This window comes from Balaenoptera borealis (genome assembly GCF_965194805.1).
Source record: "Balaenoptera borealis genome assembly, chromosome: 19".
Taxonomy (NCBI): domain Eukaryota; kingdom Metazoa; phylum Chordata; class Mammalia; order Artiodactyla; family Balaenopteridae; genus Balaenoptera; species Balaenoptera borealis.
This window is the reverse complement of record NC_138878.1, coordinates 25,896,638-25,916,825: the sequence shown is the minus strand read 5'-3', so window position 1 is coordinate 25,916,825 and position 20,188 is coordinate 25,896,638. Positions and strand designations below refer to the sequence as shown.

Sequence of the window (20,188 nt, the reverse complement as noted above, 5' to 3'; positions counted from 1 at the left end):
CAGGTAAAATAAAGAGCCCATTTTATTAAATGGTAACTTGTTCCAAATTAAGGATGTCTTGAGAACCAACTAAAAATCAGTTTTCAAGATTCAAAATAACCAGTAAAGAAGTAGAACAGACGACCCAGTGTTAAAACACGTTTTGTTCTCGAAGTCTAGAAAACAAAGCATTCCATTTATGAACATCACTTCTATGAAATCACTGAAACCTTTTAAAATCCATATCTATCATTTATTCCCCAAAACAAGGTACTGGTTCTCTGTATCCATCATGGGCACCAGACGGAAAAAGAACAAACATTCAACAATTCTCAGTACTTAGGGTCATGTATGTGAGAAAGCAGTTCAATAAATATTACTCTTCTAAGATGGCTACTGACCTTGTGATCTGTTTGTTACACCATGGAGACCCATATGCCCGGCCATCTTGAAGAGCTTTTAAGACCAAGAGGTGGCACTCTCTGTAGCGAAGCAGGAGGTCGGCATCAGCACCACTGGTGGCATCTAGTAAGCCCTCTACAGCCTATGGAAGAAAAAAAGTGTTCAGATCCATGGAAAATACAGTATTCAGCCCAATTATCAAAGTCAATAACCAAACCTTAATGCAAAGTACAACATACTTTCTAAAGCCACAAGTTAACAATCTCTCCATTCACTAAAATCCTTTTCACTTGCCTAACACACACACTCTCTGAGTTCTTTCTAGTCCATGCTTGGTGTTCTTCCCTGTCAAGAAAGGTGACACTGTCCCTAAACAGTAATAACCTAATGCTGCCCCATACCCCACCCCCTTATCCAAGTACTTGGATCAACTGTCCCTCAAAATCTAAAGGGCTATCTTTTAAAGTTTCTTAAATAATCGTAATTCCAGAAAATCTTACCTTTATGGAAAAAAGAAAAGATTTCACACTTTACAGTTGTAACTATTTACAACACTCTACTCTGGAGAAAATCATCTGCTTATTACAAAACGAAACTTGCTTTATATTAATTTTTAAAATTTTAAGCATAACTTAAGTAGATAATGGTGCAGGTCACTAGATATTTACAAACCTAGTTTCTTCTAAAATTAACAGTTTAAGAACTAACCTTCTGGAGCAATCCAAGAGCAGCTATGGCATCCCGAGAGTTTCGAGATAATACTACAACCTCCAAAAGACTTCTAAGAGCCTGAGCTTGGGGGTTCATGGCCAAAGTTGGTGGGATGGCGTGAAGGTGCTGCTCCAGTTCTGTAATGCACTTATCATAAATCTGAGCTACGTCATCTGTTGCCCAAGCTTGCTGTTTTGGAGGAGGAAATAACCAAAAAAAGAGAGGGGGGGCGGGGGGGAAAGAGAGAGGAAAAAAATTAAAGATTTTTCACTGGCACAGGTAGCAATTTAAAAGTCTATTGGGGGGCTTCCCTGGTGGTGCAGTGGTTAAGAATCCGCCTGCCAATGCAGGGGACACAGGTTCCAGCCCTGGCCCGGGAAGATCCCACATGCTGCGGAGCAAGTAAGCCCATGCGCCACAACTACTGAGCCCACATGCCACAACTACTGAAGCCCGTGTGCCTAGAGCCCATGCTCTGCAACAAGAGAAGCCACCGCAATGAGAAGCCCGCACACCGCAACGAAGAGCAGCCCCCGCTCGCCGCAACCAGAGAAAAGCCCACGTGCAGCAACGAAGACCCAACGCAGCCAAAAATAAAATAAATTAAATTAAAAAAAAAAAAAAAAGTATATTGGGGGACTTCCCTGGTGGTCCAGTGATAAAGAATCCGCCTTCCAATGCAGGGGGAAAGGGTTCGATCCCTGGTCAGGAAATAAGATCCCACATGCCACGGGGCAACTAAGCCCGCATGCCACAACTACTGAGCCTGCGAGCCTTAACGAGAGAGCCCGCGTGTCACAAACTACAGAGCCCACATGCCCTGGAGCCTGCGCACCACAACTAGAGAGAGAAAATCCACACGCCACAACGAAGAGCCCGCGCCGCAATTAAAGATCCCGCATGCCGCAACTAAGACCTGACGCAGCCAAAAAAATAAATGAATATTTTTTTTTTAAAAGTCTATTGGTATATTAACTACCCTTATTATTTTTTTTCTCTCTCTCTTTTTCATCAAAACATGGAGGGGCTCTTCCATTCCCCTTCCTGAACTGTTTGGTCTTGATGCCATTAAGTGGTGCAGTGCAAAGCAAGCACTGGTGGGGGTGTGTTTTGTTTACTTGATAGTGGAAAGCCTTGCAGACACCAATACAATCAAGTGATGAAAGAGCATGATAAATAATGGGAAAGGCTGAGAGCAGCACCACTTGTAGCATCTAATCTGCAGCCTATGAAAGTATATAATCCAAACCATGGAAAATATAGTATTCAGGCCAACTGTCAAAACCTAATAGGACAGAATAAGAACACAGCATCATTTCTGTGGTATTCCTATCAAAGATGTACTACCTGAATCTATTCATGAGAACATACTGTACAAACCCAAATCAGGTCATTCTACAAAATCACTGGCCTGTAATCAAAGTGTGAAGGCCATGGGAAGATGAGAAAAGGAGCTGGAGTAGACTGACCTGCGGGAAAAATTTTAAATATGACGACTAAATGAAATGTTTTTTTTTTTTTGGGGGGGGGGTGGTGCGCCACACAGCTTTCGGGATCTTAGTTACCTGACCAGGGATCGAACCCAGGCCCCCACAGTACAAGCACAGAGTCCTATCCACTGGACCGCCAGGGAATTCCCTGAAATGCGTGATTCTGATTTAGGTCCTTTTACTCCAAAAAGACAATACTGGGACACTTGGTAAAACTTGAATTAGGTCTAAGGATTAGATGATACTAAGGTATCAGTGTTAACTTCCTGATTTCAATGGTTATACAATGGTCACACAGAAGAACGTCTTTGTAGGAAACACAAACCAAAGGATTCAAGAGACTGGGCCATCAAGATCAGCACCTATGTTCAAATGGTTCAAAAGGAAAATGTTTCCCCTTACATTTTCAACTTCTGTGTAAATAACATTTCAAATTTTTAGAAAATGTTTTTATAAAGAACAGAGGAAGCCATGAGGTCACCACGTAAATTCCTTTAGTTAGGCCAAACATGAAAGTTAAATCAACCTCATGGATTTAAAAAAATTCCCGAATGCCATGCTTATCTGATACAAAGAATATCTATACAACTCAACAACAGTGGGTAATTTTTTTCCCTATAACTTAAGCTCCCAGGAACCAGTGATAGATTAACTGACAAAAACATTCAAATTAAACTGTAAATTACTCAATTTAATCCAAGACGAGTATTTTTTTTTTCAGTATATATTTTTTTAATTTTTTTTTTTTAAACGCATTGTTTACTTTGTTTATTTATTTATTTATTTTTGGCTGTGTTGGGTCTTCGTCTCCGTGCTAGGGCTTTCTCTAGCTGTGGCAAGCGGGGGCCACTCTTCATCGCGGTGCGCGGGCCTCTCACTATTGCGGCCTCTCCTGCCGCGGAGCACAGGCTCCAGACGCGCAGGCTCAGCAATTGTGGCTCACGGGCCCAGCTGCTCCGCGGCATGTGGGATCTTCCCAGACCAGGGCTCGAACCCGTGTCCCCTGCATTGGCAGGCAGACTCTCAACCACTGCGCCACCAGGGAAGCCCCAAGACGAGTATTTACCTTCATGGGCTGAGCTAAAAATCCTGTGGGCTGACTTAAATCATTTGTAGGCAAGAAGCCAGGCACATTGCGTGCAAACTCTTCATAAACAGCCAGCTGCTTTGGGTCCACACCACCAACCTTGGAAGAAGAAAACTTACTTTAACAGGATTCTCTTCACAATCAAGGGAAACCTTTTTATCAAAATGGAAATTTTGCATGGGAGTAAGCACAGGGGTTCTGAGAAGGGACACAGGAGTCATTACAACATTTAACAGCATGACTGAATATGCATGCATGTGCATGCACACAGTTCACTGTTTCCTATTTCCCTGAGACCTGTTAGAGTCACCCTTATTTATAAATTAAGAGCTTTTCCACTGGAAAATGACTCAAGTAGGACCATGCTGCCAGTGCAATTCTCCAGTGGAGCTGGTAAAAATGATAAAATTTCTCAACATCGTCTTCTCACCAACAACCAACTAGCAATAAAAACTCAAGTACCAGAAGGGAAGACCAAGTTGGGAAACAAAAACTAAAAGGCACTTCAACAACAGGGGGAGGGGACACATCTAAGCTATTTCTATGTCTTCTCCACAGGTAACCTTTAAGTGAAATGAAATGTTTTCTCAGAAACAGCATTTAAACCCCCTATCCTAGTCCTGGTGAGGAGTTAAGCAACAAGAACAGAAAGAAAACAAAGATGGGGCAGGGAGAGACAGAGCCCCCAATTCTCACTTTCAGCCTGATTTGCTCTGGCATCCGCTCAGCTTGGTATGTTAGCACAACAGGATCACAGTACCTGCGCCCTTCTTGCCTAGCATGTTTTCTCAGCTCAAATTCCTGCAAACAAAAAAAGTCACTGAGGTTCTTGTTATGAGGCACTTTCTTAAATGGAAAAACAAAATACTTAAAAGGCAAATGCTAAACACTTACAGTTGCTAATCTCTTGTCCATCTCAGGGCCTGCTTTTTCTACTGCAGTCTTCTGAATAAAACAGCAAGCTAATTCACAATTGTCCTGAGCTAACTGAGCAGCTGCCTGATCCATCATTTCCCTTTGTTGTGGGGATGCAGTCTATTGGGAGGGGGGGGAGAGAGAAAAAAATTTAAAGTTTTCTGTGGGTAGACGAAGCAGATAGATGGGATAATAGAAAATGCAGTGCTTAGACAAATTAATTTTAGAAGTTCCAACTCTACTTATGACTCATTAGCTGTGACCATGAAATAGTCTAACAATCATCTTCATCTACAAGATGAAAATACTACTCAACTGAAACATCTTACCAGGTTTCTGTGAAGATGGTGAACACTATGAAAGCAGTAAAGCAGTAAACAAAGGCATTATTAACCACGACATCTGAGACCCCAAATTAGTAACTGAGTTACCTGAAGAGTGTATGTGTGTGTCTGTGTGGTGTGTGTGTGCTCGCACAGACATACAGTCACTCTAAGTTGTTTTGTACTGTCCTACTCCAAAGTACTTTAAATTCTTCATGGTAAACAGAATCAAGACTGTTAACTTAGGCAGTTTTTAAAAAAATCCTTCATTTCTTTAAACCAGTAAATATCTGGAGTATCTACTATCTGCCAAACATTATTAAGGATATAATAGTGAGCAAAAACAGACATGATGCTTCACCTCACAGAATTTACAGTCTAAAGGGGAGGACATCAAACACATATGGTAACTATTATAATAAGTGGAAATGCTCACTGTTACTAGCAAAGGAAAAGAAACATTTTCAGATAAGCAATACTGAGTTTTATACAACAACAAGAAAATAATCGACTTACACGAAGGGCTGAGGCAAAACTGTTTTTCAGGTTGGTGGATATGCTCATGAGTAAAGGTTCCCTGCAAGTAATCATAGCCATTCCAGCTGTCAAGTTTCGCATCATGTGATGAGCTGCTATTCGCATTCGAGATTCCTCAGAATCCAGGGCAAAATCTTTCCTGACTATTTGCTCACAAGTAGTCATGGCAATCTTAATTGATCGATCCACTACAGGATGGACCAGCTCCTGGACGGCCCTTTCAATTGCTTGGCGCACACACTGCTTCAACTGTGGATGGGCCTGAAACAAGGGAATCTAGGGAGGAAAAAACAAGTCAATAGCTTGTTTAAATAAGACAACCCAATTTCTGTCAGTAATCACACCCATGTTTTTGTCATTATTTCAAGGTTAACCATGAACTACCAATTTCTACTTTAAATTAACCAATGAAAAGCTAAGGAAACAACCTGGGCTCCAAAGAAGGCATAGTAGTCAGTATATCTTGTGATACATGATTATAGACAAAATTTAATGGGCAAACTGTTCATTACAAGATGCTTAAAGACACTACCTGCTTAGTCAAAATTTGTGGCTCAAGTACTCCTAAAGAAAGTAACTTCTTGGGACTTCCCTGGTGGTCCAGTGGTTAAAAAATCTGCCTTCCAATGCAGAGGACGCGGGTTCGATCCCTGGTTGGGGGACTAAGATACCACATGCCATGCCAAGGGGCAACTAAGCCCGTGTGATGCCAACTACTGATCCCATGCGCTCTGGAACCCGCGTGCCACAACTAGAAAGAAGCCTGTGCGTGACAACTAAGACCCGACGCAGCCATAAATAAATATTAAAAAAAAAAAGAAAGAAAGAAAGAAGAGAAGCTTCTTTATTAGCATGGGGAAATGCGAAAAGAATCAAGTTTACAGAGAAAAGACTTTTTTTTTAAAATCATATATTCTGTTTTAATAGGTTATGCCATATTTTTTTCCCCAAAATGATTATATTATACCCCCCACCAGCAATGCATAACAGTTTCTATTGTACCAACAGCTGGTATGATCATACTTTCAATTTTTGCCTAGTTGGGGGATTTTAAATTTTATATTGTGGTTTTAATTTGCATTTTCCTGACAGCTAATGAGGTTTAGCATTTTCCATATGCTGGATGACTTTTGATATTTCTTCTTCTACAAAATATATCTTCAGTTTTTCTGTTGGGTTCTTTTCTTGGTTTGCAGGTTTATTTATATGCACTAAATACTAATCCTTTGTGGTTATATCTATTGGGACTATCATTTCTGTTTGTGGCTTGTCTGTTCACTTTCTGCATGGTACTTTTGTTTTTTAAATTTAAAAAATTTTACTGAAGTATAGTTGACTTAAAATATTACATTAGTTTCAGGTGTACAGCGTAGTAATCAGTATTTTTATAGATTACACTCCACTAAGTTATTACAAGATAATGGCTATAAGAGAAAAGGCTTTCTACAAAAACTATTATTTTCAAAATAGCAAGCGTTTTATAAAAAATTACCATACACTGAAACCTGCTTCATTGAAAGACTGCTTCCAGGCATTCACTGAATTTTTAAGAAACTTAAAAAAATATTCATGATGAACTTATAAAAATATTCAATTATTGGGAGTATTATAAAAGAGAATCATAATTTCTAGACCTAGTTTTTTCCCCAAAAACCAAGTGCCACATCTACAGAAGCAAAAACAAACAAAAACAGGTTAAAAATGATCTCTTTAAAACCCTTTGAAAGTCCTTTAAAATACAAAACTTCAATGTATTTATGTTACGACTGTTTCAATTTCTAAAAAGCAAAGACCATGAAATCTGATTTTGAACTAAACAACTGTGTTAAGCAGAATAAGAGAATGAGGATAAACAAGCAATCATCACCCTCAATATACAGAGTAGAATACTACCTTTAAGTATAGGAAAAAAGACTGACGGGAAGTTACTTAATAGACCAGACAATCTCACAGAATCAGGCCACAGAAACATAACTGAGCGTACTAAGTCCACTTCCAGACCTTGGCCTGGAGACTTTACACACACACACGCACACACCAGCTCAGTTCCAGCTATCTTCCAAGAGATATGGCTTAATGCAAGACTAAGGTGACATGATAATAAAGAACAAAAACCTAGGGATTTCCCTGGTGGCACAGTGGTTAAGAATCCGCCTGCCAATGCAGGGGACACGGGTTCAAGTCCTGGTCCGGGAAGATCCCACATGCTGCGGAGCAACTAAGCCCGTGCGCCACAACTACTGAGCCTGCGCTCTAGAGCCTGCAAGCCATAACTCCTGAACCTGCGTGCCACAACTACTGAAGCTTGTGCGCCTATAGCCTGTGTTCCACAACAAGAGAAGCCACTGCAATGAGAAGCCCGCGCACAGCAGCAAAGAGTAGCCCCCGCTCGCCATGACTAGAGAAAGCCTGCACACAGCAACAAAGACCCAACACGGCCAAAAATAAATAAATAATAATGATAAAATAATAATAAAAAGAGAACAAAAACCTATGGTATACACTAAGCATCTTCTGACTATATAAGGAATACTTAGAGATTGTGATTATATTGGCAGCTTACTTACTTTTCATGGGTTTGGATATGAGGGGCCAATATAAGTGATGTCTAGTCACAACGACTTATTTTTAGAGTAGAAAAAAGATCTCAGCTATACTACACAGCAATTCCTGATCCCTACTCTCTGCCACAAAAGCCTACAACCTAGGAATCCAGAAGGAAGGGGAAGAGGGATGGGAAAGTAACCAGTCTACCTTGTCACAAAGTAGGAATTGAGGAATAGAGTGGTGTTTACTTACTGTTGGGTTTAGAGTAATGTGTGGTGCCAGGCCTGCAAGGGAATAGACATTGATGTCATGGTAGCTGTACTGTGGCTGGGGTGGAACCGTGGCTGTGCAGGTGGTACTGGTAGCTGGTGTTGTAGAAGTTGCTAAATGTAGAGAGATAAAATAAGAGCTTATTAATAAAAGGAGCACACTTCTTGACTTTACTATAAAATTAGCAGGGCATCATGTGGTCTTTATCTAATTAAACTAATTGAATGGGGGAAGGGGTGGAACAGGTCACATTCTTCCACCTTGAATTATTATAAGGGAAATTGTTATTTTAATAGAGATTTGAACAAAGCATGTAAAACTGTATTGGTGCACGGTGGCCACAGAAAGCAATTGAGGGGTCACACCACATTAGCAGGCCCAAGCCTTGTTCGATTATTCTATATTATAGATGTCAGTTTTCAACCTAGGCTGTTCCCTCAATTTACCTGGGGATTCTTAAACTGAGAGCTGAGAAAAAGAAGAAAAGCTGGTTCATTCTAACCACAACTCCCAATCATTCTACACTCCTACAGCCCCCGCACTTCCAATCCTCCTGGACCCAGGTCAAATAATCCACTCCCCTAACAGGTCGAGCTGATCTGGCCACCCCCAGATTTGAGGAATAACACAGGTCATCATGCCAATGCATTTCTTTCTCGGAGACCTCAAACAATGTAAAAGATAACCTGGCTTAGTTGGGATATGAGAAACAACTGATTAATAATATTAGTTATGAATACCACATGAACTACCCAGATAGATTCCAATACAGTAAGACAATGCCTAAACATAACTAACTTTTACTTAATAATTTAGAAGGCTCACCAGAAAGTACACAAAGTTTCAGCACCCCATTACACAGAATAATTATAATTTGTTATATGCATGGGAATGTACCATTAAAGAGAACATCTGATAAACAGAGGGCTAATTATCACACTGACTTGTGGTTGTGATTGGAGGGAGCTCTTCTGGCTGCTTGACATCTTTCTTTGGAGCAGAGAGTTGCTCATCTAAGTTCTTTAGGCGATCTTTATCCTTTAGGAGGTTTCCAGGTTTCAGCTCATTGATGTCTAATGCAAGGTTCTTGCAGAGGACCTCAATCTCAAACTTCAAGTTTAACTGCATAATTCCAGTATTCAATTAGAATATTAAAAATGAAAATTTAGCTTCATATTATACAGTATTCTCACCCATTTGTCATAGTGCTTCCCCCCAAATACCCTCTTTTTCCTGTAAATTTTAATAATGTAAAGCCAGAGAGTGTTCTTAGGGATAAAGAGCAACAAATTTACCTTTAAGTCATGTTCCTGATGTAGCTCAGCTAATACATTCATAATTGCCATTGTCCAGGGGTTGGGTGGCCTAAAAACCTAAAGAAAACCGTTATGTTAAGCTTGCCCCAAAATTACTCTTTAATTTGTATTATCTAAAAGTTAAGCACTAACACCTATGTGGCCATAATAAAACACCTAGCCTTCCCATCTATAATATTATATTTCAGAAAAACACCAGAACCCAAAACCACCCATTAAAACCAGTCCTATAATACTACTTGGCCTCTCAATTTGGAAATCCCAAGTTTCCCTGAGGAAAACTAACTGAACTAGCTCTATGTCCATAAGAACTAAGGATATAGCCTCTAAACCTTGTGCTAAAACAAACTAACTCTTACAAATTAGCCATCAATAAAATATTAAAATTTACTCACCACACTACGAATGCTAGATTCTAAGACTTTGGCAACAAAGGGGACTACATAGAGCAACTCTTGCTGTCCTTTAACATAAGCCTCTAGCAGCAAAGATTTTACATCCAAGTCCTAGAATAAAAAACATTTTTAAAAGCTGGTAATATACTAGAAAATCCCTCACAAAACACCCCCAATTTATACCTTGCCAAACTCGCCCCTGAAATTGGAATCAATAACTTGACCCTTGCCTTATGAAAAGGAAGGGGTAACAATCATACCTTATTGGCTTTTGTTTATCCTGCTAAACAATGTGAGGCCATGAGCATGCAATTAGGGATTCAAAACATGGGCCAAACTTTTACAGCCCCAAATAAAGTCAAGACTTTTAAACAGAATATGCTGTATGAACATTCTCAAGTTTTACATGAGCTTTTAGTTGAAACTCACAGTGTGTAAGATGGGTTTATTTTTAGCTAGTGTGATCATTCCTAGCCAATGTCCCAAATTCTTCAGCAAAGAACGATCAGAGAAATTGGCTGCAGCTTTATCAGAGGTCAGGAGCACCTGAAATAGTGCAGGATTAAGGAAGGTATGACAATGAGCTTATAAAAAAATATTCTCAACTAAATGTTTAAGAATTCCATTATTCTACATTAAAAACAAGCTGTCAATAGAGAACATGCCCCCAAAGTAGACCTTGTCCATGTATCATTGTGATATTTTGTTGTGTTCAGTGACATTTTTACCTTCAAATGCCTTTCCATTAAAAACAAACAAACAAAAAAGGTAATACAAATATACTGTATAAGGTAACACAAGGTTAAAAGTATCATGTATGGTCCCACAACTGAAAATTTTAGCTAGGTTTGAAGCAGAGACCCAACTGCAAATCTGTCTGGAAGAGCTAAATTCAATTCAAATGAAGACTATAGCTATACTTTTTAAGTCCTTCCCAGACAGCAGGCATACTGAGGAACATAACAAGATTGCAGTAAATGTTGTGATCTTTAGCATTATCTCTGGAGACAACTAAGATAACTTTCTAGAATACAGTGTAATATTGCTTACACACTTATCACATTTCTAGGAGACCTAATCCATTTCTTCAATTCTTTACTTCTTACTTTCTTAAGGGGGACAGAACCAACACATGAGAGTGCCTTGGGTACACACGAAGAGTGTCTTGGGTACACACATATATCCACTTACTATATGATACCTTTTAATTTATGACTTTAAATTTGTAATTTAAACTTTTGTTTAAAAGAAAGGATCTTGAAATTCTGCTCCAAATTATGTGGAAATTTTCATATATCCCAATCATCCTTACTATCAAATAACAAAGGCTGAACATAGTTATGTTCCTTAACTCCATACAGCAACAGCAGAATGGCACAAAGTCAGCTGTGCAACAGAAAGGAGCCAGGAATTCTTTTGCACTACAGCGTAACCAAGAATAGGGAAAATTCCTATCCACAGGTTTAAATATAGTGCTGGTTCCTAAGCCAATATTCCAAGTTATTCAGCAAAGAATGTTTTCAGCTACATGCTGGTTCACACTGTTTTCTTGAAAAGTTATTCCTCCTAAGAAAAATACTTGGATTTTACAGAACAAGCATTAGCTCATTAGGAAGAGTGTGAACTTAAACTTCTGAGAATGCTAAACAACAGCTATTCCACAATAGGTCTAGAGTCTTGAGATATCTAGCATTTAAGACATAAGGGAAAATACTCACTGCAGCACTGTTTCTGTAATAGTGAAAGATATTAACAACCAATATAATGGATTTCTATAAGACTATTAAAAACAGAGGGATTAAAGCTAAGAGTATATAATCAAATAATATGAGGGAGAAAAAAGAACTGAAACATCTACTGTCACTTTAAACTTTAAAATTACAAAATATGTAGTCCCTCAACCCCATCTTACTTACTCTCCACTTGACCAAAAGAGGATAAATTACTAATCTACAACCTGCTATTAACAAACCTGACACCAGAACTATTGTTTTCCTAAAAACATGCACAAAGGGTAAAGATTTCAAAACCATGCATAGAATGATGAAAACAAATTCACAAGAGTGGTTACTTTCAAAGTAAATAGTGCACAGAATGTGTCTGTGAGACTAAATTCTTCAAGAAAATTTAGTTCTATATTTGAAACAAACCCTAGAGCAACTTTCATAAACACTTTAACATATACACATACAAGAGAAAACAGCAATAGCCCTCCCCCTCCAATTACACCTGTACAATCAAGTATTTCCAAACTCAAAACATTAATAAAAAGAAATACAACACTTACTTTGATGTTTCTATAGGTCTCATTCAGAACCATCTTATTAAATTCAGGATTCTTCAGTGTATCAAGGAAGTTTGAATATAGGCTGTGAAAGTTTGGCTCAATACTGACTCTCTTCATAACCAGGTATTGTGAAACCCAAGGCATAAATTCTTCCTTCACAGTTTCCTTTAGTTCTTCAACCTAGCCAACCATTATAACATGGGAAGTATACAATTAAAAGATGATAAAATAACAGTTTTGTGTTTTGTTTCTGTGAACAATATTACAGCATGTGGCTCCTTGCAAAATTAGATGCTAAAGTACATGCTAGGGCTTCCCTGGTGGCTCAGTGGTTAAGAATCCGCTTGCCAATGCAGGGGACATGGGTTCGGAGCCCTGGTCGGGGAAGATCCCACATGCCACAGAGCAACTAAGCCCGTGCACCACAACTACTGAGGCCACGGGCTGCAACTACTGAAGCCCACACGCCTAGAGCCCATGCTCCGTAACAAGAGAAGCCACTGCACTGAGAAGCTCGCGCACCGCAAGGAAGAGCAGCCCCTGCTCACCACAACTAGAGAAAGCCTGTGTGCAGCAACGAAGACCCAACACAGACAAAAATAAATAAAGTACCATGCTACATCTCTCCCCAATTTCAGACAGATGCTATCCAAGTACAGTATGTTCAATTCCATCTAAGTATAGAGTCAATCATCTCTTTAACTGGGTGATTAGAACTGAAACATCTACCGTCACTTAACTGTAAAATTACAAAATATGTAGTCCCTCAACCCCATCTTACTTGCTCTCCATTTGACCAAAAGAGGATAAATTACTAATCTACAAACCTGCTATTAACAGACCTGACACCAGAACTATTGTTTTCCTAAATTTATATCTCCAGGAATTATCTGTAAAGTTTGAAACTTCTCTTCCAAAAGGGATGCTGAGTGCTTCAAAATTCTCCCCCAATCAATTATGGTGGGATTTTCAAAAACAGTACTTGCATTAAAAATTACATCTCAAAACCCACTTGTTCAGGCTAATCTTGTTGACTAAAACGGACAATGCCAAGTATTGTCTTAGCACATAATCTTGTGCATCATTACTTTTCAGAAGCTCTACCTCACTTATTCGGTGCCTAATGGTTTCTGGGAGGACATGAATTGTGATTAGAAATACAAATGAAATTTCCATCATCATGAAATCATTTTCAAGTTTACTTCAAAAAGGCTGTAACTCACTGCAAAACAATGCTATTTGGGACTTCCCTGGAGGTCCAGTGGTTAAGACACCGCGCTTCCACTGCAGGGGGTGTGGGTTTGATCCCTGGTTGGGGAACTAAAATCCCACATGCCGCAAGGTGCGGCCAAAATAGAAAAAAATAAAATAAAATAAAATAAAGCCAGTGCTATTTAATGTCTACAAAATCCACAACCAGTAGTTGTATATCCATGTTCCCTTCATTTTCATTCTATTATCTCTACCTTTAAAAGTATTAAAAGGGTGCAGAATGTCATATATAAATCCCCCAACCCATCAAGGAAAAGAACAGAGAGCATTGGTAGTGATATATAAACTATTATTTCAGACTCACCTTTTGTGTCATATTTGACTGGGAGAGGTTGTTGAAGATAAAAGCAATTTTCTCTTGGATATTTTCTGGGGGCTCTACGATTCTCTCTGTTTGATCTGTGGCCACAAGTAATGTATCTATATTTGTAGTATTAATAGAAGGCTAAAGAAATAAAATACATAAAATAAACAAACTAAAATCCTTCCTAGACAAATCCCAGGGGGGAAAATGTATACAGATTTCTTTAGTATACAAAATATACATGGTGTGTATGATTGTGTACTGGAAGTGCTGGAAAGAATATGTATTGAACTATTATTAATAGTGGCTGTGTGTGGGAAATCGGGGTGGGAAGGCGGAGAGACAAAGGGAGAAATGCTTTTTTTTTTAGTAGGCATGTGTTGTTTATAATAAAATTAAAATACATGTTCACTACTGGATATATTACAACATATCAAATCCAACAAAGAAAAAAGATAGACCTACTTACTGGCACATCTTTCTTAAAGCTGACTCCAGTTGGCCTGGTGACTGTAACTGTTTTAGCAACAGTGGTGGTTGTTGAGGTGGTTACCATAGTGCTAACCTGACCAGCAAGGGGAGCTTTCGCTGGAACCTGGGCCTGGGCCTGGGCTTGAGCCAGTGCAATACTTCCAGGGGTTGTGATAGAGCCCTGCATTTTCACAGGAGGATCTCTAGATTGCTGTCCATACTCGATATACTATGGGGGTAGGGAGAGAGAAACACATTAAAAGAGTTCTTAACAGAAACTGAAATTTTTGAATTACACTTCGCTCGCTACTGAGAGAATAGAAATTATTTCAGAGCACTCTTTTGGTTCATCTATCTCCCTTACGTCTCACCCCATTCTGGTCCATATTCCTATATCTATAATATATAGCGGATACCACAAACTCCTTAAGGAGTAACGGTAAAATATTAGTATGTTTTTAAAGTATTTATAAGAGAACTACTAGTCTAACAAAACAAGTTCCAAAAGAGTAGCCACAAATGCCTGCATATAAATTTCCTTAAATCCCTTAATACATGTAAACTTTAAAGTTTTAAAATTTATATAGTAAACTGATTTTTTTTTAATTTTATTTATTTTTGGCTGTGTTGGGTCTTTGTTGCTGCGTGCGGGCTTTCTCTAGTTGCCACTAGTGGGGGCTACTCTTCGTTGTGGTGCGTGGGCTTCTCATTGCAGTGGCTTCTCTTGTTGGCGAGCACGGGCTCTAGGCGTGCGGGCTTCAGTAGTTGTGGCACGCGGGCTCAGTAGTTGTGGCGCACGGGCTTAGTTGCTCCACGACATGTGGGATCTTCCTGGACCAGGGCTCGAACCCATGTCCCCTGCATTGGCAGGCGGATTCTTAACCACTGCACCACGAGGGAAGCCCAAACTAATTTCTTTTCTATTGGATGCTGATGAGAGAAAACCATGGCCTAAAAAACACACTGCAATGTGAGTCCTCTCTCAATAAAGCTATTACCACAAAACAGTGTATACCACACCACCTAGCCAACAGGAAGTAAGCATGATACTGGATGTTCTAGGACAAGTTTTTCTTTCTTTTTTTTTCATTTCACAGACCAATAAAATTCCTTCTCACACACAAATCAGAAGACTGACACACCCTTTGTGATACTATTTCCCACAGCTTGTACCTATAACAAAACAAACTATTATCTATATATACAGTAACTTTATTCAAAAAAGGGGACATTTTCAAGGAAGGACAATCTCTGAAGAAAGTACAGTCCTTTAAATTGACTCTAGAAATATAAACAATGACCTCGCTTCTCTTCTCTGGGTATCTTGTTACAGTGCGAACTAGGATCACTGCTTTGTGTGATCACTTTCATACCACCTCCCTTGTTCTCTCTAGTCTTCCAAGGCCCACATTCCCAGCTCTCAATTCCAAAAACACTTGATTGTAGTAAGCCTCTGACCTCCCATCCTAGCTTTTCAAACTCTGCTTTCCTGTCTAGTTTTCAGTTCTATAGTTTTGGCACAGTCCTCCACCCCCTCAAGAGGCATGAATACACTCCTGCCCCCCATGCTATGGTTTCCTAGGCTAAACCATCATAATGACCCTACCCTCCTACAAACAAACCCAGTGGGATGAGGTAGAAAGCGCTGGACTAAATTATAATAGAATTAAAAGTAGGTTCAAATTCTGATCTTTCTGATTACTTAAAAATACGATCTTATAAAGCAGTTCATCTTTTATTTTAAAAAAGTAAAATGAAGTTAATAGAGATTAATCAACTTTCTTTGTTCTCTATAAGCTGACTTTGACCAAAGGTAAGGCAAAAGTGTGAACGTTTAGTAATCACCTAAAATTAATCATTAAAGTAATAGTTTACAAATTTCAAGAATAATCACATAACATGGCTTAAAATGTATATTCTCTAGGTCCATTTCCTCAAGGACTGTCTCCTTTTTAACCTCAAAGGAATCTAAGCAGGTACTTTAAGAAGGCTGTATTTTTAAGAAACAGCTGGTCTGAAAGTTTTATATGAAACAGCTCTGGGAATTCCCTGGTGGTCCAGTGGTTAGGACTCGGCGCTTTCACTGCCGTGGCCCTGGTTCAGTCCCTGGTTGGGGAACTAAGATTCTACAAGCCGCGTGGAGCAGCACACCCCCCGCCCAAAACCAAACAAACAAAAACCAAACCAAACCACCACCACCAACAAAACAACAAAAAGGAACAGCTCTGATTCATGTTAACATTTAAATCAGAGGGACAACTTTACTTATTTTAATCAGAGTCCCACTCCAAATCCTTTTTAGACTCAGGCAAGGGATTCTTGGTAACAGCGAAAGATGTCTACCTCAATAGCATTATTAGGCTAAAAGAACTAGCAAAAGCCTTTTATTAAATCAAGCAAAACCACTGCTTACAAAAAGTAACCCAAAATCCGTATTTTTTCATGATTAAGCTGCAAAACAAGCAACAAATAATACGTACACCTGCATCATGCCAATCATTAAGAAATCTTAATGCCATTGCCAGTAAATCCAAATTCAAATTAAAATAGATTAAACCATCCAACTACTTAGGTACTGAAGACACTTACCTCCTGTAAATGATGTGGAAATTGCATAAAGTGACTAATAGAAGCCAAGTGCTGACAATACTGGGGATAGTCCTTCAATCTGCGAACAAAAACATTCATTCTTTACCATTTCATGTAAGAACAGAGGCAGCACGATTTAAAATTTTTCAAAAGCTAGTCTAGGCCATTTCCCCCCTTTCTACCTTTGAAATATCTTATTTGAAGAGAATGCCAAAAGGAAGAACAAAGAAGTAAGGGGGTGGATATTTATGAACTTCACCCCTTTTACATCAAAAAACAGTATCACTGATTGTTTTTTAAAGGTCTTATTCCACCTAATATTAGATTACAATGAGCCACTAAAACTACTGTCTGGAAACGACTCCAAATGTTCATCAACAGGTGAATAGAAAAACAATTTGCTAATGAACCCATACAATGGAATACTACACAGCAATAAAAAGAAACAGACTACTGAAACATGCAGTAACATGGATAAATCTCGAAAGCATCGTGCTTTGTGCAAGTCAGACTCATACACATTGTGTATGATTCCATTTAAATAATACTCTGGAAAAACTAGACAAATCAGATCAGTGATTGCCAGGGGTTAGACGTGAGGGAAAGTTAACTACAAAGGGGGAATAAGAAAACTTCTTGGGGGTGACGAAAATATTCCGTATCTTGATTGTGGTGTTGGTGGCAGTGGTTATACAACTGTTAGAATTTGTCAAACTTCAAAGACCTGTTCACCTAAAATACTGACTTTTACGTATATAAAGTATACCTCAATAAACAAACCAAAAAAATTGCCATTTCATTTTATACTTTTCCTACCACATATTTGTCAATTGTAACGAATTTAATTGTCTTCACTTCTTCCTCTTTTACTTGTCATTAAGATTAGTTAATATACATATAATGAAAAGGCATGGCAAGAATTAGTTGAAAAGTAAGCTACTGTTTCTCCTTATATTAAAAAAGAGAAGCTTCACAGGAAACCTATCCACTCACCTATTTTTAAATCTATCTAGTGCAGCAATCCCAAAATAATACATTTTGGATCCAAAAGGCTTGCGTAAGGCTTCAAGAACATATCGTAGGGCCAAACCTAGTGCCATGTAAGTGACCAGTCCTTTTTCGATTATCCCACCGAACAGGCAGGCTGTTATATGTAACTCTTTATCAGGGTACTGGGGGAAGAACCGATATTCTTCAAACAAGTTCCTTAGCATACAGTTAAATACTTCTCGTTCTCTCTTTATGGTAGAATCTTTAAACCTCTGTAGCATTTCTAATACCTGGAGAAAGCAAGACAAAAATAATATACACATAAAGGAAACCATTATTAAGAGCATTCCTCAAATATTCTTTATTGTCAAGCAGAATATTTAACAATAAACTGAGCTTGAGACAAATATTAAGGTTTCCAAAGATGCACAGACATATCAAAACACTTTGTGGGGCTTCCCTGGTGGCGCAGTGGTTGAGAATCTGCCTGCCAATGCAGGGGACATGGGTTCGAGCCCTGGTCTCGGAAGATCCCACATGCCGCGGAGCAACTGGGCCCGTGAGCCACGATTACTGAGCCTGCGCGTCTGGAGCCTGTGCTCCGCAACAAGAGAAGCCGCGATAGTGAGAGGCCCGTGCACCGCGATGAAGAGTGGCCCCCGCTTGCCACAACTAGAGAAAGCCCTCGCACAGAAACGAAGACCCAACACAGCCATAAATTAATTAATTAATTAATTAAAAAAAAAAAAAAACACTTTGTGTTGGGATTTCACTTTGAAAAGGGCATTTATTTAAGATTTACCTAAACCATAAAGAATTAGATCATCCTAGACACTCACCTCATCAACAGACATGGTTGGATGTGGTGGGTGATTATATATTCTCTGGAAATAGCTGTTTGCTTCATCATCTATCTCTTTACTAAAGTGCTGATTTGCCTCTGGCCACACCTGAGACAAGTCCGCTGTTAGAAACAGAAAAGCAACCAGTGGGCATTTAGGCTCTTCCTTCACTCCCCCACATAAAGCAGAGCCAGAGAGACCAATATAGTTTGAATTTTAAGGAAAAAATAAAGTGAAGTGTTTTAAGTGGTCAAGTTTCAATATTCAAGTGCTCTAGGGACACAAAAGATTCTCACAAAACTGCCTTACAACCATAGTCCTACCCTAGTACTTTCTTCATAAGGATTTTTATCACACCATGAAAGTTCACTAGGTTCAAATTCATAATGCACTTACCCTCAATACAACCTCACTCGAGGTTAACAAATCTTTACTACTTTATTTTAAAAAAAATCACCTTTTACATGTAAGAATTCTCAATGCATGTGCATGACACTTGATATAAACACAACGCATGCTACAAAACATAACATTCAGACAAGTCTTTCACACTAACATTTTCAAGTCACTTGGTATACTTTCAAACCTTGTATGATGAATATTTAGTCCCAATGACAAGGATATTTATAAGTCAATGATACCTATGCATCTACAAAGAGGACGTCTCTGATTTTGAAATAACATACTAAAGGAGATTAAAACTTAAAAAATTGGTTTCTGTAGCATCATATATATGGCAATAATTATGTGTACTATAAGGCTACATATATCATAAAGCTATTATATTAAAATAAACATTAAAGTAAATAAAATATAGTTATTTACTTTATAAACTGCCAAGCTGAAACAGAAATCTGAAATTCTCCTGGCTGCTCCTGATTTGTTTAAAAACAAACAACAAAAAACACTAAAAAATCTTTAGGATAAGTATAAGACTTACATACATAGACTTAAACTGCTGAAAGTCTTTTCTCTTTACTTCTTACTTTTAGGATGACACCTCGAAGGATGCTACCTCTTATTAACTGTCACCTTGTTCTGGCAATCCAGGATCAAAGGTGGAATGATACCTCAAATTTTTGTTTTAATCATTTAAATGTACGAATTTACTCCCACTGATCTAGGAGGCATATCAACGGCCCTACTAACAATATATTAAGATAAGTCAATGTCTTTGTCCATATAACTCTAGGGAGAACAAATTGGACACGCAAGTTTTATATGCATCAGTCACACTTCACAATCACAGACAACACTACCACTTACAAGGTTTCATCTTACTCTGCTGGAATGTAGGCTGGTTCAGTCCAGAGGTGCCCAGTTTCCTCTGCACAAAAGGATCGTTATTCACTGCAGGGAGTCCAAGAGCCCCAGTTCCTATACCAGTCAGGCTGCCTGTGCCAAGACCACCTACTAGAAAGAACGAAGGCAGCCAGAAGTCTTATCGTTACTCATATTCTT

At 38.8% G+C, this 20,188-nt stretch overlaps 1 protein-coding gene across 14 annotated transcripts in view; it reads right to left on the bottom strand.

Annotated features, from left to right (window-relative positions):
• CNOT1 (CCR4-NOT transcription complex subunit 1) overlaps positions 1-20,188 on the bottom strand; it is a 98,396-nt gene that overhangs the window by 15,389 nt on the left and 62,819 nt on the right. For 7 of the 14 annotated variants that reach the window (XM_082368783.1, XM_082368779.1, XM_082368781.1 and 4 more), the window contains 18 exons: positions 19,994-20,140; positions 18,725-18,849; positions 17,889-18,175; positions 16,896-16,974; positions 14,305-14,535; positions 13,836-13,976; positions 12,260-12,439; positions 10,402-10,518; positions 9,973-10,083; positions 9,557-9,634; positions 9,206-9,383; positions 8,244-8,374; positions 5,424-5,720; positions 4,564-4,704; positions 4,366-4,470; positions 3,649-3,768; positions 1,090-1,281; positions 381-523 (listed from right to left, as the gene is read on the bottom strand). In XM_082368783.1, the coding sequence (XP_082224909.1) occupies positions 381-523; positions 1,090-1,281; positions 3,649-3,768; positions 4,366-4,470; positions 4,564-4,704; positions 5,424-5,720; positions 8,244-8,374; positions 9,206-9,383; positions 9,557-9,634; positions 9,973-10,083; positions 10,402-10,518; positions 12,260-12,439; positions 13,836-13,976; positions 14,305-14,535; positions 16,896-16,974; positions 17,889-18,175; positions 18,725-18,849; positions 19,994-20,140 (2,803 nt within the window). Of the gene's footprint in view, positions 1-380; positions 524-1,089; positions 1,282-3,648; positions 3,769-4,365; positions 4,490-4,563; positions 4,705-5,423; positions 5,721-8,243; positions 8,375-9,205; positions 9,384-9,556; positions 9,635-9,972; positions 10,084-10,401; positions 10,519-12,259; positions 12,440-13,835; positions 13,977-14,304; positions 14,536-16,895; positions 16,975-17,888; positions 18,176-18,724; positions 18,850-19,993; positions 20,141-20,188 lie in introns of those variants that run through there. The other 7 variants (XM_082368789.1, XM_082368792.1, XM_082368788.1 and 4 more) reach the window with 6 other exon arrangements.